This window comes from Cryptomeria japonica, chromosome 10, assembly GCF_030272615.1.
Source record: "Cryptomeria japonica chromosome 10, Sugi_1.0, whole genome shotgun sequence".
NCBI lineage: Eukaryota > Viridiplantae > Streptophyta > Pinopsida > Cupressales > Cupressaceae > Cryptomeria > Cryptomeria japonica.
The window spans coordinates 90,058,865-90,085,304 of NC_081414.1; the positions used below are offsets into that span (position 1 = coordinate 90,058,865).

Genomic DNA, 26,440 nt, shown 5'->3' on the forward strand with positions numbered 1-26,440 from the left:
CTGATTTTCATTTCTATCTTTGATGTGCAGATGATTTACTCTGCTCTTGATTCTGGAAACTTTGTCGTTATTCCTGGCTCTCCCATTGAAACATGGGAGCTGGAACATTTCATGGCTACACAGAAGAAAGAAGATTTGCGTAAACAACTTGGTTTTAATTTGACAGATTTTGTTATTGTGGTTGTGGGAAGTCCGTTCATTTATAAAGGAATTTGGTTGGAGCATACACTAGTAATGTAGGCAATGCTGCCCCTGTTGTCAGAGTTTAATAAGGACAGTGATAAAGATGTGCCATTAAAACTTGTAAGAATGAGTGGCAACTCAAGTACCTATGACACAGCTTTACAGGTTAGGAACTTTGGTGACCTTATAACTCTGCAGAGTTAGATTTAATGGATGTCTTTATTTAGTTTTTCTTTTGGTCATGGAATGATAATTTAATACCAAATTCAAGTCTATACCATTTAACAGGTACACAAAAGTTTAATAGATGTGAGAATTTGTAAGACATATATCACCACCAGCAATACTGATATCCTCAATGCTCAATAACTTTCAGATTCCAAATCATATAGCAAGGGAGAGCAGCAATATTTTGGCTGATATTGTCATCAGTTGGAGCTGAGGCTGCATCATTGATCATCCAACACCTGTACTGAATCTGACATAATAGGAGCCTAATTATTAATCCCCAAAAGTGTGCCGTATGCAGATAAGTTGGAGCCTCATCTAAACTTTATGGTGCACATCATCACACTTTTCCAAACTCCTGCTCAAGCAAACCAGTACACACAGAAGATGAAGTTTATTCATAAGCCCAATAATCCTGAGGTGGAATGGGAGACTATTCCACCCAAAACAGCCTTCACGTCTTTGGCAAAGAATGTACCTCTATATCTATACCTTTCTAAAGTGCAAGAGATATGAAAATAGCAACCCAACCTTTTTCTTCCTAATATCATAGACAATAGTTTGAGTACCTATCCATGGACATTTTAATACACAACGCAGTTTTGAAAATTTAAATAACCATAAACTGAAAACTCATTGACAACTTGCAAGAAAATATCATAGCTGAGTACCTTGCCCATTTACTTGCCTACACTAAGTGTAGGATTTTGCCAAGATCAAGGGCACAATGAAAAGCATAAAAAGAGAGACAATAGAATGACAAGAATAAAACTGTATTCTCATCAATATGCAAAATGATCAACTGGATTAACCAATACAATGAATATAGGCCTCCTTATATAGGCAAGGCCATATGGATGTATGAGCACACAATTATGACATGTGGCTCAATGAGAAACAAGGGTAGGTAAGAAATACTAGGGGTAGGTAGGAGAAATAATATAATATTCCACAAGAGGTGGATGACCCACCAAATGTGGAGTGTAATAGCAAAATAAGACCACAAAAGGTGGAATTTCTCCTACAAGCTCTATCCCTATGTGCACACTTCCCTAAGTGTCTCAAATCCAAACTACGAAGAGATGCATTATCCTAAGTTAACTTAAGTAAAGTGTAATAATATTCAAAATGAATATTTATTTACACCAACACCCCCCCTTAAGTGCAACTTAGGGGAATGAAGACTCAAGTCAACAATGCAAGATGGGTCCCGGCTACGAGGCCATGATAGGTACTCATGTACAATATGCAAATGCAAGCAAAACTATGCAATGCAATCTCTCACAAACGGAGAAAGGGAGAAAACCCAGTGGGAAAAAACTCCCCCCCAAAAGAGAGATGAAAGTACAAAAGACTCTCAAAGAAGAAGGACAAAACCTCAAAGAGGAAAAAGTCCCCCCCATAAGAGAGGAAGGAGAAGTCAGCTGACCCCCCCTAATGACACATCCTGCACCCCCAAGAGAGCTCGCAACTGTTGGAACTTACTCTCGGTGAAAGGTTTGGTGAATATGTCAGCAGCCTACTCTGTTGTAGGACAATACTGCAAATCAATGACCTGCTCCTGGATGAGCTCTCGGATATAGTGCATATGAATCTCGATGTGTTTGGTCCGCTGGTGTTGGACCGGGTTCTTCGAGATCGCAATAGCACTCTGATTGTCGCAATGTAGAACTGTCAGCCGTGGAGTGGTGAATCCAAACTCTGTGAGAATCTGCTGGAGCCAAATGGTCTCAGTCGCTGTGTTAACAGCGCCTCAATACTCAGCCTCAGTCGAAGAGAGAGCAATAGCATGTTGCTTCTTGCTCTGCCAACAAATGGGGCCCGAACCAAGGTGAAAACTATAACTAGAAGTAGACTTACGATCATCAAGATCGCCAGCCCAATTGGAGTTTGTGTAACCAACCAAGCGAAGTCCTGTGCCTGCTGCATAGTGAATCCCATAGTAATGTGTACCCTGGATGTAATGAAGGATGCGTTTGGCGGCTTTCCAATGAAGCTCATGTGGTTCCTGCATGAAGCGGGAAACCATGCCAACTGCAAATGAAATATCAGGGCGTGTATGAGTCAAGTAGATGAGACTACCCACAAGCTGACGATACAAAGTGGCATCAACTGGTGGAGAAGAACACTGAGCCTCAAGCTTGACTCCTGAAAGAAAGGGAGTCGGTGCAGGCTTACAATCAGCCATATGAAAGCGTGCAAGTAGATCAAGAGCATACTTGGGCTGCAAGAGTGTAATCCCGGAAGGTGACTGTGAAATCTCTATCCCGAGAAAGTAGTGCAAAAGACCCAAGTCAGTCATAGCAAATCTGTCATGCAAAGCAGATTTGACCCTGCTAATGATGGATGAAGTACTCCCTGTAATGATCAAGTCATCAACATAGAGCACAAGTATCAAGTGAGAGTCATCCTGTCGCAAAACGTAGACATTCGGATCGGAATGACACCTGGTGAACCCTGCGGAGAGAAGAAAGGAATCCATCTTGGCGTACCAAGCCCTGGGGGCCTGCTTAAGGCCATAAAGAGATTTCCTTAGTCTGCAAACCAAGGAAGTATCCTGGATGAAACTCTGTGGCTGCTCCATATAAATCTCCTCATCAAGATCACCATGAAGAAAAACACTCTTCACATCCATCTGATGTACAGCCCAACCATGAGCTGCAGCAATAGCAAGTGTCAAACGAATGGAGTTCATCTTGGCTACGGGTGCAAAAGTCTCAGTATAGTCAACCCCTACAACTTGAGAGAAACCTTTCGCAACAAGCCGAGCCTTATACTTATCCACACTACCATCCGCTGCAAACTTGGTCCGATAGATCCACTTACATCGAACCATCTTTCTCCCCTTAGGGAGATGGACTAAATCCCATGTGTTGTTCCTCATCAAGGAACTATACTCTTCCTCCATAGCTTGGTCCCACTCAGGAACCCCTGATGCTTCCCTAAATGTCTGTGGATTGGAAGCGGTAGCAATGAATGCATGTGGTAGATTCTGATGCTGTGATTGAGTTCTCCGGGTATCTGAAGGATCCCCAACAAGAGAACCCGCGGACTCAAGTGTCTGTCGAGCCCAATGAGGTCTAGGTGGAGGTGGAGAACGAGGCTCCTCAACTGCAAGTGGACCCTGCAGAGGTGTAACCCTGCGAGTCGGAGTTGTAGGAGTCTCATCATCTGAATCACTAACATCACTATCCACAATGGAGGAAGGCGGAGGAGGTAGAGAGGCTAAGCTAGGAGAGCTTTCCTCAAAGTGAACACTCCTCTCAATGAACACCTCATGTGTCTCAGGATCCATCAATCGATATGCCTTAACATCCTTAGGATATCCAACAAATATGTAAGGCCAACTCTGAGGTTCCAATGCCTTGCGTTTCTGCAGAGGAATGCGAGCCCATGCTGGACACCCAAAGACTCTGAAATGTCTCACAATCGGTTTCCTACCAGCCCAAGCCTCGAAAGGAGTAATACCTTGCAAAGCTTTGTGAGGAACCCGATTCTGGATGTGTGTGGCACAACTGATAGCCTCTGCCCAAAAGGCGGGATCAAGAGAACATGCATGTATCATACAGCTAGCCATTTCTTTGAGAGTTCTATTCTTGCGTTCTGCAACCCCGTTCTGCTGTGGAGTGTATGCGACAAAATGCTGAAGATCAATCCCCTCAAATGTACAAAAATCCTCAAGTCTTTTGTTCACATATTCCCTTCCATTATCTGTGCGAAGAATCTTGACCACTTTCCCTGATTGCTTCTCCACATGAGTCTTGAAGTCTTGAAATCTGTCAAATACTTCACTCTTATGAATAAGAAAGTAGACCCAAGTGAAACGGGAGTAGTCATCAATGAAGGTGAGGACATAGCAGGCCTTGCTAAATGAAGGTGCTGGAAATGGACCTGCTACATTGCTGTGAACAAGTTGAAGAACTTCCAAAGCTCTCCAAGCTTTCCCTTTATCAAACTTCTCCTCGGGATGCTTGCCCATGGAACAACCTGAACATACACCCTCTGAAAAACTGATTCGAGGTAGACCTGTGACCATGTCTTTAGTGCTGAGCTGCTGAAGATAGCGGTAGTTGAGGTGACCAAACCGCTCATGCCATAGCTTACTTTCTGAATTTGAATGAGTAAGCAAGGCCCTAGAAGGTGAACTTGGCACAAAGTGGGAGAATGAATAAAGCCTTGAGTTGTCATTGACTTGTCCCACTGCTACCAAGGCATAATCATCAAGTTCCTTTACCACAACTGAATCTGGTGTAAACTCAACCTTTTTCCCATTCCCATAGTGAGTGATTTGGTAGATAGAGAGAAGGTTAGTAGACAAGTTAGGAACATAGAGAACATTCTCAAATGTTCCATCATCCATGTCAACTGAACCTTTCCCTTCAACCTCTACTTGTGTATCATCACCTATGTAAATGTGAGGTACCTTTGATGGCTCCAATGAAGAAAACTGCTCCTTTGTAGAACCCATGTGATATGAGGCACCCGAGTCAAGTATCCATTGCTGTGAAGAACCTGTGGTAGCCACAAATGCTTGCCCTTTTCCCTTAGACTGTGAGGAAGAGGAAGGAGATGAATCCTTTTTTGTGTAGGTGGATGGCAAGTTGATGTTGTTTTTCTTAAGAAGATTAGTTAACTCATCAACTTGCTTTGCGTGGCATTGATGCTCATCATGACCATACTTCTTGCAATATGCACAAGTTGGTTTATCCTTCTTAGGTGGTGTCCCCTTCTTGGAAGAGGATGAAAAATCGCCTTGTGATGGAGAGGATGATTGTCCTTTTTCCTGGTGTGGCTTAGACTTAGAGTGCTTCTTCTTCTTGTTGGAATCTTTGCCTTGACTTCCTTGATTTCCTTGATTTGCCACCAAAGCCTTGGACTTTGAAGACTTGAGAAGTCCCATGTTCAACAACTTAGATTGTTCCAATATTAACATTTCTGTGAAAGCATCAAATGAAGGCATAACATAGGAACTCTCCACTATCAAACGATGAGTTTGGAAGCTAGACACAAATGCTGCATATTCTGGTGCAAGCTTGTCCAACAAGTTGAATATCAACTGAGCATCCTTTTTGTCAATTCCATAATCCTTAAGCTTTGCTCTTAGCTCATTTGCTTTGGTGACATAATCTTGGATTGTATCAAAACTCTTGGGATCCAAGTTGGTGAGCTCATTGTCAATCTTATAGCCTCTGATTTCATCAACTTGACCATACAATTTCTGAAACATATCCCAAGCCTCTTTGATTATTGTACACTTCTCAATGTGAAATATGAGGTCATCTGATACATACTTGCGCAAAGTTCCAAGAGCCATGCAATTCTTTGTGAGCCATTCTAACTCAGCGTTAGGATCAGCCTTAGGATCAAGTGGTGCTGCTATTGTTCCATCTATGTAATGCGTGAGACCCTTTTCCATTAATTTACTCCATACTTTAATTTTCCATGATGCATAATTATGTGGAGTTAAAGGTGGAAATTTATGAGGACTCATTGCAACAAAAATGAAAGAGCACAAAGAGAGGCACAATCACACAAGACACCCCCCCCAAATTCACTCAATCAAAGAACCACCCCCAAAAGTGATGGTTTGGCACTTTATAATTAGTGCGTATACAATGGGCCACTTGCAAAAAATGGCAAAGTGGACTTCTGATTACAATTTTACAACTGCCTCAATAAGGCCAAAAGAGACTCAAACTGATAATGCAAGAGATCTAAACTAAGATCCAAGCACTTTACAAGTACTTAATAGGCCAAATAAGACCAATTTCTAAAAGTACAATTTTCACTCAAAATCTCTGAAATCTGATCATAGATTATGAAAGTAGATGAAAAAACATGCACTTTAAAAAAAAAAGGGCACCTGAAAGGGAGGTCGTATGAGCTCAAACGAGGCCTTTGAAGTTGCAGAATTGAGGATTGGACAGGTACAGCTGAGAGAATCCAAAAATTCCGAAAAACCTGTGCACCAAAATCAGAAAATAATCACACCACTGCGAAGATCACGAAATTTTAGCCCATTTCAAAAAAAATTGCACCAAAAAAGGAGCAAAAAATGAGCAAGATATGGCCTTTCAAAGTTGGACTGCAAAACTGAAAAGCTCAATGGAGAGGGGGTCAAAAAATTTCAAAAGTCTGCTGATGTGGCGCTGACATCAGCAATTTACGAGCTTAAATTTGACGACCGTATGACCGTCGCGAAAACTTCACCTCCCTGCTAACTGGGCATCCGTACCGTACGGACTACTGACTGGGCGCAGTGACTGGGCTGCCGTACCGTACGGACTGTTGACGTGGCGGTCTGCGTCAGCTCTGCGTGGTGGGTGACGTGGTAGCTGACTGGGCTGCCGGTTGTTGACTGCGGGCTAGTGGCCGCCTGCCACGTGGCGGGCGCGGGTCTGCCTGTTTAGAGGATTGCTGGAGAGGAGGGAAGCGCTGGCGAAGGTTACCGGTGGGCCGGGAGTTTGTAGGTCGCCGGAGGTGGAGGTGCGGCGGTAGGCGGAGCGGCTAGCGGGAGGTGGAGCGGCCGACGGGAGGTACACGGCGGTGGCATGCGGAGCGAGGCGACGACGGCTCCGACAGCGCAGGTACGACCTACAACACCTGCAACACACGCAGGTACGGGGTGGGGGTCTGCGGACCCCCTAAAAAACTTTTGATTTTTTAAAATTTTTTTTGATCGCTTTTTTTTCTGAAATTTTTCTTTTTTCCTTTTTTTTTTTTCGGAAAATAATAAATTTTTTTTTCGAAATCCGTACAATAATAGCCAAAATGGGGAAAAAAAATTTCTCACCAAAATAGGTCGACTTTATAGTCAAAATTCATGGAAATGACCTCCTGGATTCAACGGTGATGTCCAAATCACTGTACGACGCCCCCCAAAAATGAAGATCCCCAAATCCGAAAATAGAAGCCTCCAAAATCTCTCCAAAAAACCAATCAATGAAGCCCCAATGGCTTTGATACCATGTAGGATTTTGCCAAGATCAAGGGCACAATGAAAAGCATAAAAAGAGAGACAATAGAATGACAAGAATAAAACTGTATTCTCATCAATATGCAAAATGATCAACTGGATTAACCAATACAATGAATATAGGCCTGCTTATATAGGCAAGGCCATATGGATGTACGAGCACACAATTATGACATGTGGCTCAATGAGAAACAAGGGTAGGTAAGAAATACTAGGGGTAGGTAGGAGAAATAATATAATATTCCACAAGAGGTGGATGACCCATCGAATGTGGAGTGTAACAGCAAAATAAGACCATAAAAGGTGGAATTTCTCCTACAAGCTCTATCCCTATGTGCACACTTCCCTAAGTGTCTCAAATCCAAACTACGAAGAGATCCATTATCCTAAGTTAACTTAAGTAAAGTGTAATAATATCCAAAATGAATATTTATTTACACCAACACTAAGTTTTGCTGATTTTACCGAGTTAATAATTTCAGTAAATATTTTTAATCTGCCAAGCTGCCAAGTCCTATTCAAAATTGGATCTTCTGAGTTGTGAGTTTTAAAATAATGATCTAAAGTTTTTAACTTTCATCTCCTGTAACGAAAAATCACATTTCTAAACATTCAACAAAATTAGGGGATTCCAATTTTATAACATTCCAACAAATCATTGTTGATAAAAAAGTTGATTATCAAACAGGAACATGCTTAAACTGGCCTAAAAAACAATATTACCCTGTCCATGTCAGCTCTAGAATTTATGGGGTTCCAATTATGAGAATCTATTTTCTTTATCACTCTTATTATTATTATTTTTATATCAGATGTAAAAGTTGATTATTTTAATATCTTTATGGTGTTCTGCTTGAAATTGTAGATTTATAACTATGTTACTCCTTATACAAGCAAGATTTACTCGTTTGTTATATTCATGGGCTTATCGATAGTTTGTTCCAATCTTCTTTGTTTAGTTTATGTTACAGTATTTTATATTGTATCTTGACAAAATCATATTGAGAGCCTTTGATATTGTATTTGTAGCTGTCTACTAGATCTCATAGGCTATTAAAAGCCACAAAAGACTAGAGTCAATATCTATGCTGTAGAAGTAGATGAAAGTGCTGTTTTTATCTGACTCGTTGAATATGGTCTATGATGCATTAGGAAATAGAGAGAGAACTTCAATAATACAACAAAGGTTTTTCCTTCCTTCTCAAACAGGAAGGCCTGCATTTATGCTGATTGATTGATGATGTCAACTGCCAAGCACATAATAAAGATGTGACATATTTTTCTTCCATGCCTAGTGGAAAGACAAGGATATGACAGCTTTTAATCTAAGTGGGTTTAACCTTGGAGGAAACTCTGTGGTTAAGCGGGCTTGAGTTGTAGTACTGGAATGGGTGACCTCCCAGGAAGGCCCAATGCTTCACCTCTGTGAGCATCACCTAGATGCAATTAGTGCTAAGTGGACCATTCATTCTCATGAGAGATGGGTTCTTGTGAACCACTACTCATGAAACATGGATCAATGAGTTTGACTCAAAAAATACACACTTGAATTCTGATAGAAATATCATTGCTTTCAATCTCCATTACTATCTCTATTCTTTTTAACGTGAAGATTTTTAATGTTTTGCATATTGAATACCTAAATCTCTATTCTGTCAGTATATTGCCTGCAAATTTGTGGAAGGAATATTATTGATGTGAAACTTGAAAGTCCTACATTCTAAGCTTTTGTGCCTTCTTTCTGGCTGCTTAGGGGCTTATTGCATGAGTCTTTTTAAGGTTTCAGGGAGTAGTAGTGGCTAGAGCCTTGCTCACGGAGCATCCTCACCTCCTATGCCCAAACTCAGCAGTTGCAATGCTACAGCATGTTGTCAAACATGCAACTGAATTTCCATGCATTCTGGCTGTAGGCAGTTGCTCGTCAATTGGGATTTCCAATTGGAAGTATACAACATGTTGGGGTTGATGGACATGAGAATATCATATTGAGAATTGCTGACGTAGTAATATACAGCTCATTGCATGAAGAACAGGCATTTCCGGCTATCTTGCTACAAGCCATGGCTTTTGAAAAACCAATTATTGCTCCCAACCTAACCATGATTCAAAAATATGTAAATGCCAATCCAGTTTTACCCAAAAAAGATTTCATTGGTTCTGATGAGTTTCACTCTTTGACTAATTTCAAATATTTGTTTGTGGCCTCCAAACATGAAATTTAATAATTAATGAATTTGATCTTATGCAGATTTAAGGATGGAAAACATGGGCTTCTTTTCCCTGTTGGCAATGTTAATATGATGACAAAGGCAATGTCACTAGCAATATGGAATAGTGGATTATCATTTCTAGCTCATCAAATTGCTTCAGCTGGCAGATTCCATGCGAGGGATGTAATGGCATCGGATGTTATCATTGGCTGTGCCACTTTAGTTGAGAATGTTTTGCAATTTCCCTCTAAAGCTTTGCTTCCCCTACATGCATCACAGCTCCCAGAGAAAGTAAAAAAGGAATGGCAATGGGAATTATTTACAGACACCTTCAAATCAAGGTCTGAGTTTCTACACCAAAGTTCTAAAAAACACAGCGTGATATTCCAAGTGAAGCTCTGTGGAGAAACTGGCATCACATGGCAAAGTCTTTATTAAAATCTAGCTACAGAAAGGATGAAACAATAGACTTGCCTTCCTGGGAGGAAGAGAGAGCAATGAAATTGCAGAGGGCATCAAGATACGTGAGGAAGCACATGTGTGTTGAAAGATGAACCAAAACATATTCTCTTATCTCTAGGCTATGTTTTGCACAACATTTTCTTCTAATGTTTTAGTTTATGCTATGCCAGTACACAGCTAGGCTGACTTTTGATGAGTGATTGTAATGGACACCCTAGAATGCCCAAAAACTAAACCAACTGCTGATAGGAATTTAGTTAAACAGTTTGCATCCAACTCCTTATTTCTCCGTTTAATGTTCAAACCCCCTTATGGCTTCGGAAATGAAATGTTTGTTTGTTTTTAAGTCTTTGCATAGATTTGAAATCACATAACATGAACTAGAAGGAAATTACAATAATATGCAACATGAAGATTGGACTACTGCTGATATGATATTATTTCTAGAATTAATAAAATCAAATACATAGCAGATTTTTCAACTCACTAAATACTCCAGCATTTTTGACATAATGTTCCAACAATGACTTCCCATATTGCTGCTACAGTAACATGAATAGTGCCGTGCTACAGTAACGTGAATAGTCCAATATCAGTCCAATATCTTCATAAATTCATCCCTTCAGAATGGCATAAGCATTTGGACAAGAAGTGAAGAAGGTATGAACAAAAACACCAAATCTGCCTGTAGTTGGAGATGCACCCAATCTGCCTTCTAATGAAGCTGATAGCAATGGAATCCAAAGGCCAAACCCCAAAAGAATGACGTCTAGAATGTCACAAGAGAGGATAGACGTCCCTAATGCCAAGAACGGATCTGCAACTCACACATCAATTTCTTCTCATATTCAACATGCCGAATGAAGCCACAAAAGCTTCCTTTTATTCTTTCTCCAAGGGTCGACCCAACTCACTTGAGCAATGTGGGATAAAAGATGTGCAATATAAAACATATTAAAATATTCACTTATGTCTCCCTTGGGTGCCCCTTTGATTTGCACACATCCTCATAAAAATAAATATTAAAGTAACACTTTAATATTTTACAATTAAATTAAATGTTACTTTAATAACACTTCAGGCATTAAAATATATTAGCAATCGGACTCCGAATAGCGCGAGTAATAGCTCGTCGGAAAGCTCTCGCCGAGGAGTATCGAATCCAATCACCAAAGCTAGCCTCCGTTGTGTCTTGCCGACTTACTAAAAATAGTAAGTATGCCTGAAACTAAGTAAATCAACTCCGTTTTAGCCCAAACTGGAAATGACCAGGCCAAAACACTCCAGGATCCCCTTAAACCCTTCGTTAGCCCTCAAGACCATGTAGAGCTAGGCTAACGCACATACACTTGGTCAACTGCTAAAATGGGGACATTACAGTCCGCCCCCCTTGAAATTGCTTGTCCTCAAGCAATCTCAGTCCAGCCTGCTGTATCACCTGCTCATTCTCCTATGTAGCATCTTCCTCTGACAGGTCTCTCCATCTGACCAAATACTCCTTCACTATCCTGTTTTTGAGTTTCCTCTCTCTGGTGTCCAGAATAGCCTCAGGTACTAACACGAGCTTCCCCTCCTCATCCAAAGGGGGTAAATCTGCAGAAGGTACTACACTCTGACCAATGGCTTTCTTAAGCCTAGACACATGAAATACATTGTGTACCCAATTGCCCTCTGGAAGCTCAAGCTCATAGGCGACTTCGCCCACTCTGCGAATCACCCTGTAGGGACCATAAAATCTAGGCTTCAACTTCTCTGCTCCGTTCCTCTTGAGCGATAACTGCCTATATGGTTGTAGCCTCAAATACACCATGTCCCCCACCTTGAAACTGCGCTCTACCCTATGTCGGTCAGCATACAACTTCTGCTGATTTTGAGCCTGCTGTATATTCTCCTTGAGCACTCTCAGGATATCCTGACTATCTTGCAACAGATCCTTGGCTTTGGGCACTCTGCTGTCCCCTAAAGCCAAATCCATGAAGCTTGGTGCTTCATACCCATACAATGCCATAAATGGAGTCATCCTGATGGTCATGTGATATGTGGTATTGTAACAATACTCCCCCATGTGTAACCACCTGACCCAAGCTCTCTGCTGCGCAGTCACATAGTTCCGTTAATAACCTTCCACCCATTTATTTACTATCTCCGTCCGCCCATTTGTCTGAGGATGGTAGCTCATACTAGGTGTAAGATCTGTACAGCGTAGCCTGAACAACTCCTGCCAAAAGGTGCTCATGAACTTGCTATCCCTGTCACTAACAATAAATCTCGGTAGCCCATGCAACCTAAAAATCTCTCTAAAGAACAAATCTGCCACCTGAGCTGCTGTGTAAGTAGAAGGAATAGCAAAGAAGTGAGCAAACTTAATCAATCTGTCTACCACCACATAAATGCCATCTCTTCCCTGCACTCGTGGTAAACCAGTGATGAAGTCCATAGAAATGCTTTCCCATTTCCTGTCCGGAATGGGCAAGGGTTGTAGTAAACCTGCAGGAAACGTGTGCTCTCCCTTATTCTGCTGACAAACTGCACACTCCCTGACATACCTCTGAACATCATCCTTGAGCCCTCTCCATGAGAACCGCTATCGGATCTGCCTGTAGGTCTTGAAGACCCTCGGATGCCCAGTTGTAGGCGCATCATGAAATGCCCTCAGTATCGCCTCTCTCAACTGTGATGACGAAATCAAATAAACCCTGTCCTGAAATCTGATCAATCCATCTATCACCTCATAGTGATCATCCTGTATAGAACCTGAAATCAAACCAGAAGCCCAAGTATCTCCGACATATTCTGCTATAATCTTATCCCTCCAATCTCCCGTAATCTCTGCAAGAGCACAAATGTGAGGTCTTCTGGATAAGGCATTAGCTACTACATTCTTCTTCCCTTTGACAAACTCAATGTCAAAGTCATAAGCCTGCAATTTAGTGACCCACTTCTGCTGCCTATCATTCAAGTTTTGCTGGCTCATGAAATACTTTATGCTGTTGTGATCCGTCTTGATCACAAATTTCCCTCCAACCAAGTAGGATCGGAATTTGGCCAAGGCATGCATGATGGCCAACATCTCACGATCATAAATAGAATAGCTCCTCTCCACACCTCGGAGCTTCCTACTCTCAAAAGCGATGGAGTGCTTCTCCTGCATCAATACTGCTCCAACTCCATCACCCGATGCATCACAATGAAGCTCAAAGGGCTTCGTGAAGTCTGGTAGAGCTAGGACTGGACATGAAGACATCACCTGCTTGAAATGCTCAAAACACCTCTGTGCTGCCCCTGTCCATATGAAGGCCCCCTTCTTAGTAAGATCTGTCAAGGGAGCAGCTGTCTGAGAAAACCCCTTAACAAACCTCCCATAAAAACCACATAAGCCAAAGAACCCCTTAAGCTGAGTAAGGTTTGTAGGCGTGGGCCAATCAACAATAGCTCTAATCTTTTCCGGATCCACCCGAACTCCCTTTGCACTGATAATATGACCAAGGTACAAAAGCTTTGTCATCCCAAACTCACACTTAGACTCCTTGGCATACAGTGACTCTCTCTCCAAGATAGATAGCACCTCCTCAAGATGCTGTAAATGCTCCTCCCATGTCTTGCTAAAGACCAAAATATCGTCAAAGAAAACCAAAACGAATCTCCTCAAATGCCCCCTGAACACTTGGTTCATGCAACTCTGAAAAGTAGCAGGAGCATTCGTTAGCCCAAATGGCATAACTAGAAACTCGAAATGACCATAGTGACACCGAAAAGCTGTCTTCTCAATGTCCTCTGCCCTCATACTGATCTGATGATACCCTGATCTCAAATCTATCTTTGTGAAGAAGCATGCCCCATGTAGCTCATCTATCAGCTCATCCATCCTCGGAATGGGGTACTTGTTCTTAATGGTTTTCTTGTTCAAGGCCCTGTAGTCAATGCACATGCGCATTGTTCCATCCTTCTTAACCAAAACAACTCCTGAAGCAAAAGGGCTTTTGCTTGGCCTAATGTGCCCCATCTCCAACAACTCCTTGATGGCTTTCTCTATCTCATCCTTGTGTTTCTTTGGATGACGATAGGGCGTGATCATAATGGGCTTAGCCCCCTCTTCTAACTCAATGACGTGCTCTATCCTCCTATCTGGAGGAACGCCATGTGGAATACTGCCAAATACCTTGGCATGTCTATCAAGGATGTCCTGCATATTAGGCGGATGACTCTTAACCTGTGGCTCTGGTGATGCTAGCATAATCAAGCACTCCGCTGCCCACTCAACATCATCATGTCTGAACAACCTCTCCATCCTCCTCAAAGAAACTATCCTACAACTGCCATCTGATAATCCTCTGAGTACCACGGTCCTGCCCTCATGCTGGAACCTCATCTCTACTCTCTCCATGTTGAGAGTAAACTCTCTCAACGATGCCATCCAAGTCAGCCCTAAGATAACGTCATAATCACCCATGTCCGCAACATAGAACTCATCCTGGAGCTCATAACCATCTCCCAATCTGATGCGAAGATTTGTAATCTTCTGTGTGCATAGTAACTTGTGACCACTAGCTACCATGACTCGGAATCCTGAATGTTCTTTAGTTTGCCACCCTCTCCTAGCCACTAACTGTGAATCTATGAAATTATGTGTGGCCCCAGTGTCCAACAAAGCAACCACCTTCTGTCCCTGTATGGTGCCACGCACCTTAAAAGTAATTGCCTTTTGAGCACCTATCAATCTAGCTAGGGACTTCTCATTCCCTGAACCCTCCTCAGTGGCACTGCTCTCACCATCAGACTCTGACTGCTGCTCCTCATCCTCTGACTGTGACTCCTCAGAGAAGTACTCCATCTGGTTGGCCTTAGCCTTCAGAGGACACTTGTGAGATAAATCCCACGGTTCCCTACACTGAAAACATAGTTTTTTCCGCCTCAACTCATTCAGTGTCTCATCGTCTAACCTCTTTGATTCTTTTTTCTGAGGCTGAGAATCCTTATGTGGAGGTTTCTTATCCTTATCCTTCTTGAAGTGTGGATCCTTAGGAGTGAACTTACTCCTAGAAGCAGAAGGTGCAAGATCTCTCGCCTTTCGAATGGCATCCTGCAATGTGAGGGGATCATGTCCCTTCACCCAACCATGAAGAGGTTCTAACAATCCATCCACAAACAGTACAATCAACCTCCTCTCCGAAATGTCTGTAACCAACTTTGATAGACTCTGGAAATCTGAGATGTAACTGTCGATAGGACCCCACTGTCTCAATTGGGCTAACTCCTTGAAATGGAGTTTTGGATCCTTCGTATCAAACTTGTCAATCAACCTCTCAGTGAACTCTGCGTATGTGTCTATTTGGTTATGGCCCAATGTGACCATACCGTGGTGCCACCACTCGTGTGCACTCCCATCCAAGTGCAATGCAGCATACTTAATCGCATCCTCCTCAAGCATGGGATTAAGCTGGAAATAAGTATCTAATTTCTGGACCCATGTCCGTGCTGAAGCCTTCCCTGTACCATCATAGTATGGAATAGACAACTTTCCCAACTTCTTCCTCATCTCATAATTCTGTTGTCAGTTTCCTCTCATGGGCATATTCTTGAGTCTAACATCCATATATTCCCTGAATGTCATCTCAGCTTGTAACTCAGGGCTAGAGTCCCTCCAATCATCCATAATCATATCTTGAATCTCTTGCTGTGTAGGACCGACATTATTCTGGTCATTCTGTCTCGGAGGAAACTGTGGCATGAGTGGTCTCGTAGTAGAAGAACCTGCTCTAGCATATGTCCTGGTTCCCCGGTTAACCGATGCGTCTCCATTACCCTGTCCACCTCCCTGGTTAGCATTATTACCCTGATTGGTATTATTACCTTGGTTGCCATTATTACCTTGGTTGGCATTATTGCCTTGATCTGCTCTCGTCAAATGTTGTGTAATGGCTATAGCCATCTGCTGCAATGTAGCCTGGAGCTCCCTCTGACCCATAGCAAGATCAGTGAGCATCTCCCTAGTGCTAGGTTCTCCCCTTTCCCCATCTCTGTCACCCATGGCTGGTGCTGAAAAAGGGTCACCCTCCTCTTCAATCTCTGGTGAATTCTGTAAGTTTGGGTTTGACCTGTTTCTCCTCAAGTAATACTGATGTGTTGGACGCATGAAACCCTCACAGGATGGTAGGAAAAACAAGCTCTGATACCATTGTAATGGACACCCTAGAATGCCCAAAAACTAAACCAACTGCTGATAGGAATATAGTCAAACAGTTTGCATCCAACTCCTTATTTCTCCGTTTAATGTTCAAACCCCCTTATGGCTTCGGAAGTGAAATGTTTGTTTGTTTTTAAGTCTTTGCATAGATTTGAAATCACATAACATGAACTAGAAGGAAATTACAATAATATGCAACATGAAGATTGGAGAACTGTTGATATGATATTATTTCCAGAATTAATAAAATCAAATACATAGCAGATTTTTTCAACTCACTAAATACTCCAGCATTTTTGACATAATGTTCCAACAATGACTTCCCATCTTGCTGCTACAGTAACATGAATAGTGCCATGCTACAGTAACGTGAATAGTGCCGCGCTACAGTGCGTGAATAGTGTCGTGCTACAATACATGAATAGTGTTGTGCTACAGTGCTGCTACAGTATTAATTAGTCTTCAATCAGTCCAATATCTTCATAAAATCATCCCTTCAGAATGGCATAAGCATTTGGACAAGAAGTGAAGAAGGTATGAGCAAAAACACCAAATCTGCCTGTAGCTGGAGATGCACCCAATCTGCCTGCTAATGAAGCTGATAGCAACGGATTCCAAAGGCTAAACCCCAAAGGAATGACGTCTAAAATGCCACAAGAGAGGATAGACATCCCCTAATGCCAAGAACGGATCTACAACTCACACATCAATTTCTTCTCATATTCAACATGCCGAATGAAGCCACAAAAGCTTCCTTTTATTTTTTCTCCAAGGGTCAACCCAACTCACTTGAGCAATGTGGGATAAAAGATGTGCAATATAAAACATATTAAAATATTCACATATGTCTCCCTTGGGTTCCCCTTTGATTTGCACACATCCCCATAAAAATAAATATTAAAGTAACACTTTAATATTTTACAATTAAATTAAATGTTACTTTAATAACACTTCAGGCATTAAAATATATTAGCAATCGGACTTCGAATAGCGCGAGTAATAGCTCGTCGGAAAGCTCTCGCCAAGGAGTATCGAATCCAATCACCAAAGCTAGCCTCCGTTGTGTCCTGCTGACTTACTAAAAATAGTAAGTATGCCTGAAACTAGGTAAATCAACTCCGTTTTAGCCCAAACTGAAAATGACTAGGCCAAAACACTCCAGGATCCCCTTAAACCCTTCGTTAGCCCTCAAGACCATGTAGAGCTAGGCTAACGCACATACACTTGGTCAACTGCTAAAATGGGGACATTATAGTGATTCACCTGGAAGAGAGAAATATGGAGCCAAAACACACTTGGGAGGATTTGTATCGGGCTGTTAAACGGATCGAGAGAACAAAAGATGAGCTGCATGAAAGAGATGATGGTGAACTGGAAAGAACGGGGCAGCCACTATGCATCTACGAGCCTTACCATGGACATGGAACATTGCCTTTTCTACATCATGGTGCACTCTACCGTAGAATAGGACTTGTAAGCTTGGTACCATCCTTGTCATAAATTTATTTCTTTTTGAGATGCTAATGAAGATAAACCAAATAGAAATATTATTGTGGGATAATAATACATGCAGATGCAAAGTTCCAAAGCTACACATTGAGTATAACATGTATGTTTCTACTTTCTAGAACAATCCACATCATACATCATTAATGCCAATGAACAGCTGAACTTCACTATGATACAATCTTAATGCCTGGGGCACTAAAACAAACAATCTCTCTTCAGATACCTTTACCAATGGAATTAACTCCTTTTACAGTAAGCCATTAGCTAGTCTTAGAATTCATTTCTTAGTTTCTATTCACAAAAGGCCTAAGATATATTCAATATCATTTCTAGAAGTTTTGCAGATTTTCTTCACTTCAATTATTTTTCTCATCAAGAGTAAACTACTCTGTTCTTGTTATTGATTGAAATTGGCAGTACAAGGCATTATTCATTGATATACTAATAATTGGTCTATTCAGAACTAGCATCTATCATGGAAAGATATTACTAATAATTAATTATTTCCAAATAAAACATCAAGCTTAAGAAATGCCCTTTATCTTGACATTGAAAACAATAAGGAAACTACATATCAGTTGGTTGCAATATTCCACAAGAATACACACCCTAGTGTTTGGAGCCATCCTTGACATTTCAGGGACATATATCCCTCCTTTGCTTTTCTATATCACAATCCCCTGGGTGGCTCCTTTTTTCCTCACTTCCTTGGGATGTTTTCCTGTGTTAAGAGGAGGTGGGGGTTGTATTGGGGGATATCTACTGTCTGTGGGACAGTGAGGGATACACGTAAGTCTGCTGGGGTACACCCTTCACATCAACAGCTACAAAATAACTATGTTGCCAGGTCCACTCAGAATCAGTCCCATACCTGTACGAGGTGCATCCTAGTGTGGGTTCATACGTGGGTACTCTAGGGTGCGCCTCCGATGCCCTGGGTTCCTTGTACCCACCACGTTCCCACAAGGAACTTGGGGCATTAGGGGCACACCCTGGGCGTACCTACGAGTACCCAAAGGCGCTCAATGCCAAAAAGTGAAAAAATAACATTTTTTAACATTTTTTTGCATGCGAAAACCCTAAAAGCTTAATTATTCTGAACTATCAATTGGCCTTAATATTTATCTTTATCACTACCATTTTGGCATTTGGCATTGATCAATGCTGAAGTATCATATTATCAAATGTACTTAGTTTTACAATTCTGTATATTTTCTTAATTTTTTTGTATATATACATATTATATACATACACACACACCATACCCAAGGAAAAAAAATTGCCATACCAGCATATCCATATCCTGTAACTGAACTGACAACTTAGGAAAATAATAGAAATAGAACATATCTGCAAAAGTTAAAAAGGCTGGGTAAGGGGGATATTTTCAAACAGAAATTATTATAATAATTGATAATATAACAATCAGATATTCATACTTATTTTATTTTTATATATTTTGTTGCTTCACTCAATTGTTTGATTTCAGTTTTTTATAGTTAATGTTGAATGTTCAATGTCATAGATGCTTAATGTTATTGAAATTTATTATTTATTTCTTCAAATGTTTTAACAGTTTAATTATAATATATTTTCCATATCCTTGCCATCCCCAAAATCTAGGATTTTTCCCATCCTAGAAACATATTCCCCCATCTTGGAAGCTTGGAGAAACATAATGTAATGTACCCTACTAGATTTAAGCCTGTTTTAACCAGAATTAATCCATCTCAACATACTTATGACTTAAACTACATTGACTAGGAGACAAAACCATCTTAACCGGAATTCATTCAGTGATAACATAATCTTCTTCCTGATATTGAATTGATAATTTAATCAAATTAATAATCTCACATTTATTTGTTCATTCAAATTACTGTTTCTATATATATATATATTTAAGTTCAGATAGTATTACACTCTATGGTTTTACTGTAGAGTAGTTTCTAAAGATACTGTATTAATTATAATTATTATATTAATATCTATTATTGTATCAATATCCCAATATCCATATTTATAACCCTTCCTTAATTCTTATTCAGATTTGAGTATATATATACATAAATAAATGAATTAATTATACCAATAGTTTATGTATTTGCTAATTACTTATTCTATAGATTATTAATACTACTACTGCTTAAAAATATTAATTATTAATAATATATTTAATGGTTGGTAAAGACAAACAGATCTGGTCTGCCAATATGTATATAAATTGAAATGTAACCCATACGTATTGCAGTCTATAATAATATTATTATTAAATTCTGCATATAGACATTGTATCGGGTTTTATATATTAGGCATACGTATCAGGCACATCCCCTATGCATACCCCCAGAACAAAATGTTATTGTAAAGCTGAAATCCTCCAATGTTATTTCCCATATATCTGATTATTGCCCGATCCTCCCTTCTTTTTTTCTAATCTGTTATAATCTTTCTATAAATATCTGCCTTGGTGAATATCTCCTTCCAAATGGTCACAACCTTTCAAATAAGTCATATCTTCTCCTCCCTAGTATTCGCTCCTCTTTGGAAACTAATTAAAAGTTATGAACCATAGTAGCCTTGAGGAAGTATAGTAATGCATCCCTTTGGGGTGTATCATGGTAATCCCACCCTTTATAAGTTTATGGCTTACGATGTTAATTGTATGATTAACTTATTAACTTCTTCTTGTACGGAAATGGATCGTCATAAGCTAATGATCATTTTCGATAAGAATAAGTAGTGTCCATTGTCACATAAGTATAACTAAACCCCCATTGTTTATGCGGATCATCCTCAGCTATTTGTTACGATATCATATTTGACCTAATCGAATGCCTTTAAGAAGATATTGATATAAGTATTTCTTAATTCGATATGCTGTTTGTGTATTACTAATTACTATTGTTGTTCTAACCATACATTGAATAACTAATCAATTGATTATTTAGTCTGCTGATTACATTCATCCCATTGGCAGCGGTTATTGATATTGGTTTGGTCGACTGGATACTTGGTCTTCCTCAACATGAATTATCGTGATTAGCTGTAGTAGGAATTGTATTGCTACAGGAATGTGTTGATGTGTTTTTTATGACCGCGTCTAACACAAAATAAAGTCACCAACGGTCACCTTATCCTCTCTTGATCAAGATTAGTCCGTATGCTAGGATTACTTAAAGTTCAAACGGCTAATTCCCAAGGTTCCTTCAGTGCATGGATGTGACTCAGTTGTTTGATGGGTTTGCTGATAACCCAAGGGGCCTTACGTATGTTGAAGAAACTTGTGCAAGTTCAAAGATTTTTTATACGGATGATTTGCAATAAAAGCTCTAGTTTTGGATCTTTCGGATTTTGAATTATGCGGAAAGTAAATAGGAATAGGGCAGAGGAAAACTAGGCTAAAAGTAATCTAATCCTATGAACAAGGAGACGGGATATCTTGTGCAAAATCCAACCACGCTTCACTTTGCCAGCAAGGCACAACTACACAAAGGCAGTGCAATCTTCAGAGGGCGTCTTAAAGATTTTCAAATCATCAAGAGAAACCATCAAGTCGAACAATCTCTCCTAATAATCGAAGTTAAACATACACATATAACAGAGGCTCAGGCTAACTTTGCACGGTTATGCAACAATCAGTTGCACACCAAAAGTATGAGCACGAATTTTGCAACAAGCGATCCTATCAAGTCCAGTTCGTCTAACAGCATGAAAGCAAATCTAATCTATGAAGAGAATGAGACCATGCGAGCTCCAAAAACAACACAAGAACACACCAACAATTGAACAATGTATTAAGTGTTTGCTTCAAAAAAACTCTTAGCAACAATCTCTGACAATAGTCTCTCCTGATTACAAATGAGGGGGTCACCCCCTTATATAGGCCTCAAGCCATGATTACATGCAAGAACCCTAATTAGGGTTTGCCTTAAAGATTCCCCACTCAAGGTGCAACAAGGTGGGAATCTGCAATTAATAACCCATTATGCCCATGCACAATTAATTAAAAGAGCCTAAAATAGCGCCCACTCAGCACATTAAATGCCTCATGATGTTGACCATGCCCAGAATATAACCGACACCATCATAAATGCCCATCATTCTCCAAGTGACGGCGGCATGCACAAAGAATCTGTCATAAAACCATAATGAGAAGGCGACATGCAAGAAGATTCCCAATTCGGTGGTGGCATGCGTTGACTGGTCCATGCCTAGTCAATATTCCTTCAGCAATAAGTATGCCATTACTATTCAGTCAAAAGACTTGCGTCCAAAAATGGACGACCATTATCTCGTTCATTAATGGCGTATGCAATGAATCTACCGACGACAACTTCTAGTTCTCCGATGGAGACACTTGGCACATTCTCAATGTTGAATTCCATCAAGGCAATTTCTTCTTTGCTTCTGGAAAAGAAGCTTTCCCACTCTGTCATGACTTCCTGCATTTTCTTCATCATACCGGAGAATGAAGAAACATTTGCAAAATGTTCCTTAGGGAATGAGCCGACGAAGAAGAAATCGTGCAACTGGGATTTCAGGGAGTTCACCGTTATTCCTCCGTCACTAAGTTTCCTTGAAAATAAAGCTTCCATGGCACTAAGGATTTCTTCCTGTATCCCTCTGATAGATTCCTTCAAGGTGACAAAGTCAATGCTGAATTTGTCAAGGGTGCTCTTTCCTGAACAAATGGCGTAGAACCATCGGGGAAAGTCGTAGGCTTCATTCTCTTGGATCACTTTCCCATCCACCAGGGTTTGCCTTGGAGTCTTCGTCAGAGCCCTGAGCCGGGAAATGGTTAAGTCTTGGTAAACATCTACATCCTCCCATAGTTCTTCTGCTGTCTCTAATCTGCTTAGGAGGGCCACGAACTTCGAATGAAGCTGAGCTGGATCCTTAGTGAATTTTCCTGCCTCGACGTAGACATCCTCTACCCATTCCCGGGAATTTTGTGCCATTGCTCTAATAAGTTCTGCATCATCAACTACTTCCTTGGGAAGGAAGGGAGGAGTGGATGAAGAACCTGCTTCCCTGAGGGGTCTTTTGAAACTCCTGACGTATTCGCATAGAAATCTATTTTCCTCCCTCAGCCGCTTACATTTTGCCTTTGATTTCAGCAACTTCTCCTTCATGGCTAAGGAGGAATTTTCAAAATCCCGCACAACTTGACCGGTGGAAGCATGGCCAAGATCAACCTGTTTGATGACATAATCCTCCTGCCTAATCTCACTCCTATCTTTATCCACTGCAAGTTCAACGATGTGCAAAGTCCGGGATCCGGATTCTTCCCTGACTACCTTGGAAAACTTTCGAGGAGCCTTCCTTTCCGGTGGTTGATCCATCCTCTTCAATAATTCTTCCAACTCTTGAGTAGGATTGGTTCCTCCTTCTGCTTCATTCCCCAATTTGCCTATCAACCAATCAGGCGCGGGGATGGAATGGCTATGATCGTCTGCATGTACCTGTTCCTGAGATTCCTCTTCCATTTCACCAAGGATAGTCTCCACGAAGCTATCCTGGTGAACTTCTTCCTGGTGCGGGGGGCTTTCTTGCCTCTGATTTCTTGGTTGATGATGGCCTTGTGAAGCATTGATGCTGAGTATATCCGGCACTGGAACGTTCCCTGGAAGTGGGCCTGTGGGATGTGGAAACATCTCCACTTCCTGTATGCTCGAGGAGCTAACTGGTGAATGCTCCCTTCCTGTCCTTGCTCTCTTTTGTGGAGGTTTTTTTTGCTGGGCTTCCTGTTGAACTTCGTGTGGGATTTCCTGCTGGATATCCTTCATCTTTGTTGCTCTTGGCCTCTTTGGGGCATTTTTTCCTTTGTCCATCCGGGCTTCTCTACCTGCTTGAACCTGTGAAGAGCTTTCAGTTGCCTCGCTGTGGGAGTCTAGATTTCCCATAAGCTGGTGTGTCAGATGGACATTGTCTTCTACCAGCTTTCTTATCTGCCTGTCAATCTAGTGCTTGGTGAATTTTAGCACTGGTCTAGCTAAGATGTTCAAATCATCTACCTCAGACTCTGACCAATCTGGCAACTGGATAGGTTGATCCTTCACTTTCTCGAATTCGGTTTGCGTCAAATCTGAATCTTCCTTCACTTGATCCAGTACCTGATGAATTTCACTTATTCTGATGGTGTCAAGGGGGAGTCTGGAATGCATTCTTCTCCTGACCTCAAGGTTGTTGGCGGCAATATTGTACATGGAAATAAAACTAGTTAATTAAGTTGTAATTGTGTTGGTTAGTTGGCAGCCGAGGGGTGGTAGTTGCGGTGCGACGGTTGGCGCTCGCACCCCCTCGGTATCTTTATATACTTCGGAATGTAACTTGTAAAGGGGACAATGATGAATGGAATAACATCTGATATATTGCATCTGATATCTATGGCATTATTATTTTGCATTACGTGTTTTATCTGTGTGCTTTAAGTTATTCACCCGAGAGGGCAAACAAAGGTCATCCTCGACACTTGCCCAGTAATCCTCTAAGTGAAATTTGTGTATGAATTTGACACCAACAACCTTCCTAATCTGGTTGTAAGGATCATATTGGGCCCTGGATGTGTAAAATGGTAGGCGATAGAATGCCAATTCCCCTGCTGCACTTTCAGCAGCCTCCAAACCTGGGCATATCTCCATGAAATCCCCCAAGACAATTGGAAATTCAATAGATTGCTTCTTTTTCTTCTTCTGCAACTGATCATAGGCAGTTAACTGCCTCATGAGCTTGAGCAATATAAGCTTGTTTGACGGATATCTGGGCAATTTGTAAGACTGGAAGGAGAACCCTTGCGCCCTGATGTAGGTGAATTTGGGGAATTGCAGAAACGCAGCGCCATACCTCTGGACCAAGGCACTTGCTTGTGGAGACAACCTCATGTGTAACTTATTTTGCATGAGTCGTGTCAGGTACATGGTGAAGGTGTCATTCGCCAACCTGTAAGAGCTAACATTGGAGAGATGTAGCTGAGGGTAACACTCATGCACTTTTAACTGAGCTGGTCCGCAGCCCATGATTCCTCTTGCTGGCAGCCCATCGAATCCTCCTCTTCGTGCAAGCATATAGAACAGGTAGGAGCTCATAAAAAAGGACTGAGACCTTTTCTCTTTCAGGTTCTTCAATTGTTCATGCAAGTAGTGACTGACCAATCTAGCCCAGTCGATCAGTGTATTTGAATTCATGATCTCGCCTATGTAGAAGAATATCCAGGGCTCGAAGTTCACCGAATGTGAGCATCCCATTACTCTGCTCAACATCTTTATCAGGTCCACATACTCCTGCTTGAACTCGAAGATTGTGAGAGTTTTGAGCATCTTGGAAGCGTGCACTCTAGGCTTCAGCAACCACTGCTTGTTGATCAAATCAGCACACCTAGCGGGGCCTGCTTCATATACTGCCTGAGCTCCGTTGCTATTCCTGTACGTCATGGAATAATGTGAAGGGATTCCGAAAGCTTCACCAATTGACTCTGGAGTCAATGTTGCCAGTAACTTGCCATCTGGCGTTGAGATTGTTTTCCGCTCCAGATTGTAATGTGCTGCACATTCCAAAACCAAATCTGGGCATTGAATAGCGGGAGGAAAGCCAGCTGCTGCAACTATTCCACTTCTCACAATTCTGATAGCTGTCGGGGATGGATTATGCCCTGCTGTTCCGAACATTCGGATCTTGAATGCAGCCAAGTTGAACATGCCAAGGTTAGTATCGCTGATTTCTTCCCATCTTGAATTCAACCGGGAATGAGGAAGAAAACCCCTCATCTCCGCTTTGATCAATGCCTACCTGGAGATAGTAGCTGCCTTGCTGGGTTCCGCCATCTTGGAAGCACTTTGAAATGATGAAAATAGAGACTAAGTATGAATATTCTTCACTTCTCCACTTCTTCTTTCCTGAATCTTGCACGTGAAAAATGAAATGCCTTTCCCAACTTATATAGAATTCTTAAGAGGCATCTAATTAGTAATTGCATTTATGGCGCATCGTACTTTCCCCAATCACTATGCCATGCAAAGGCAACTTCCCATGCGAACGAGTTCAAATTTAGAACTTTCCTTAAATGCTCCAAGTCATGCGTCATACTTGGAAGATTCCTCCTGCCAACTCGTTGATTTCATTCTTTCCAATTTTGAAGGATTTTGCTGAGGATTTGCTTGATTCTACTCCAACTTGTCGTCTCCTACTTTCGAAGGAATTTTCATGGCTCTTCTCCACATCCCTATTTTTTTAGGGATCTTCCTAAAATTTAGGAGTCAACCTCATTGGATGGGGAATTTCATCTCGATTCCGAATCTATAAAATTTTCCATATTTGGTCGGGATTTGGTGTCTAAAAATAGCATATTCGAAAATTCGCTCGAGGGGAATTTTGCTTTTTATTCCTCCTTGACCCCTGGGATTCCATGTCGTAGGCAAGATTTCAATTTTTTAGCTTAGGTGAAATTTTCACCATGTCCATGGATTCATGGATTTTTCCACCTATGAATGACATCTTGGTTTTGGCACCCCAGCCCAGCCTTGGGCGCATTTTGGCCCTGTCCATGGACTGATGGATTTTTCCACCTGTGAATGGCTTCTTGGATTCAGCGCCCCAGCCTAGCCTTGGGCGCATTTTGGCCCTGTCCATGGACTGATGGATTTTTCCACCTATGAATGCCTTCTTGGTTTTGGCGCCCCAGCCCAGCCT

General features: G+C 41.3%; 1 protein-coding gene across 1 annotated transcript in view; it reads left to right on the forward strand.

The window, feature by feature from the left end:
• The window catches only part of LOC131031533 (uncharacterized), a 70,291-nt gene that overhangs the window by 11,266 nt on the left and 32,585 nt on the right, over window positions 1-26,440 (forward strand). Inside the window, exon 6 of the mRNA XM_059213131.1 lies at window positions 31-348. Within this exon, the coding sequence (XP_059069114.1) occupies window positions 31-240 (210 nt within the window). The 3' untranslated portion in view covers window positions 241-348. The remainder of the gene's footprint in view (window positions 1-30; window positions 349-26,440) is intronic.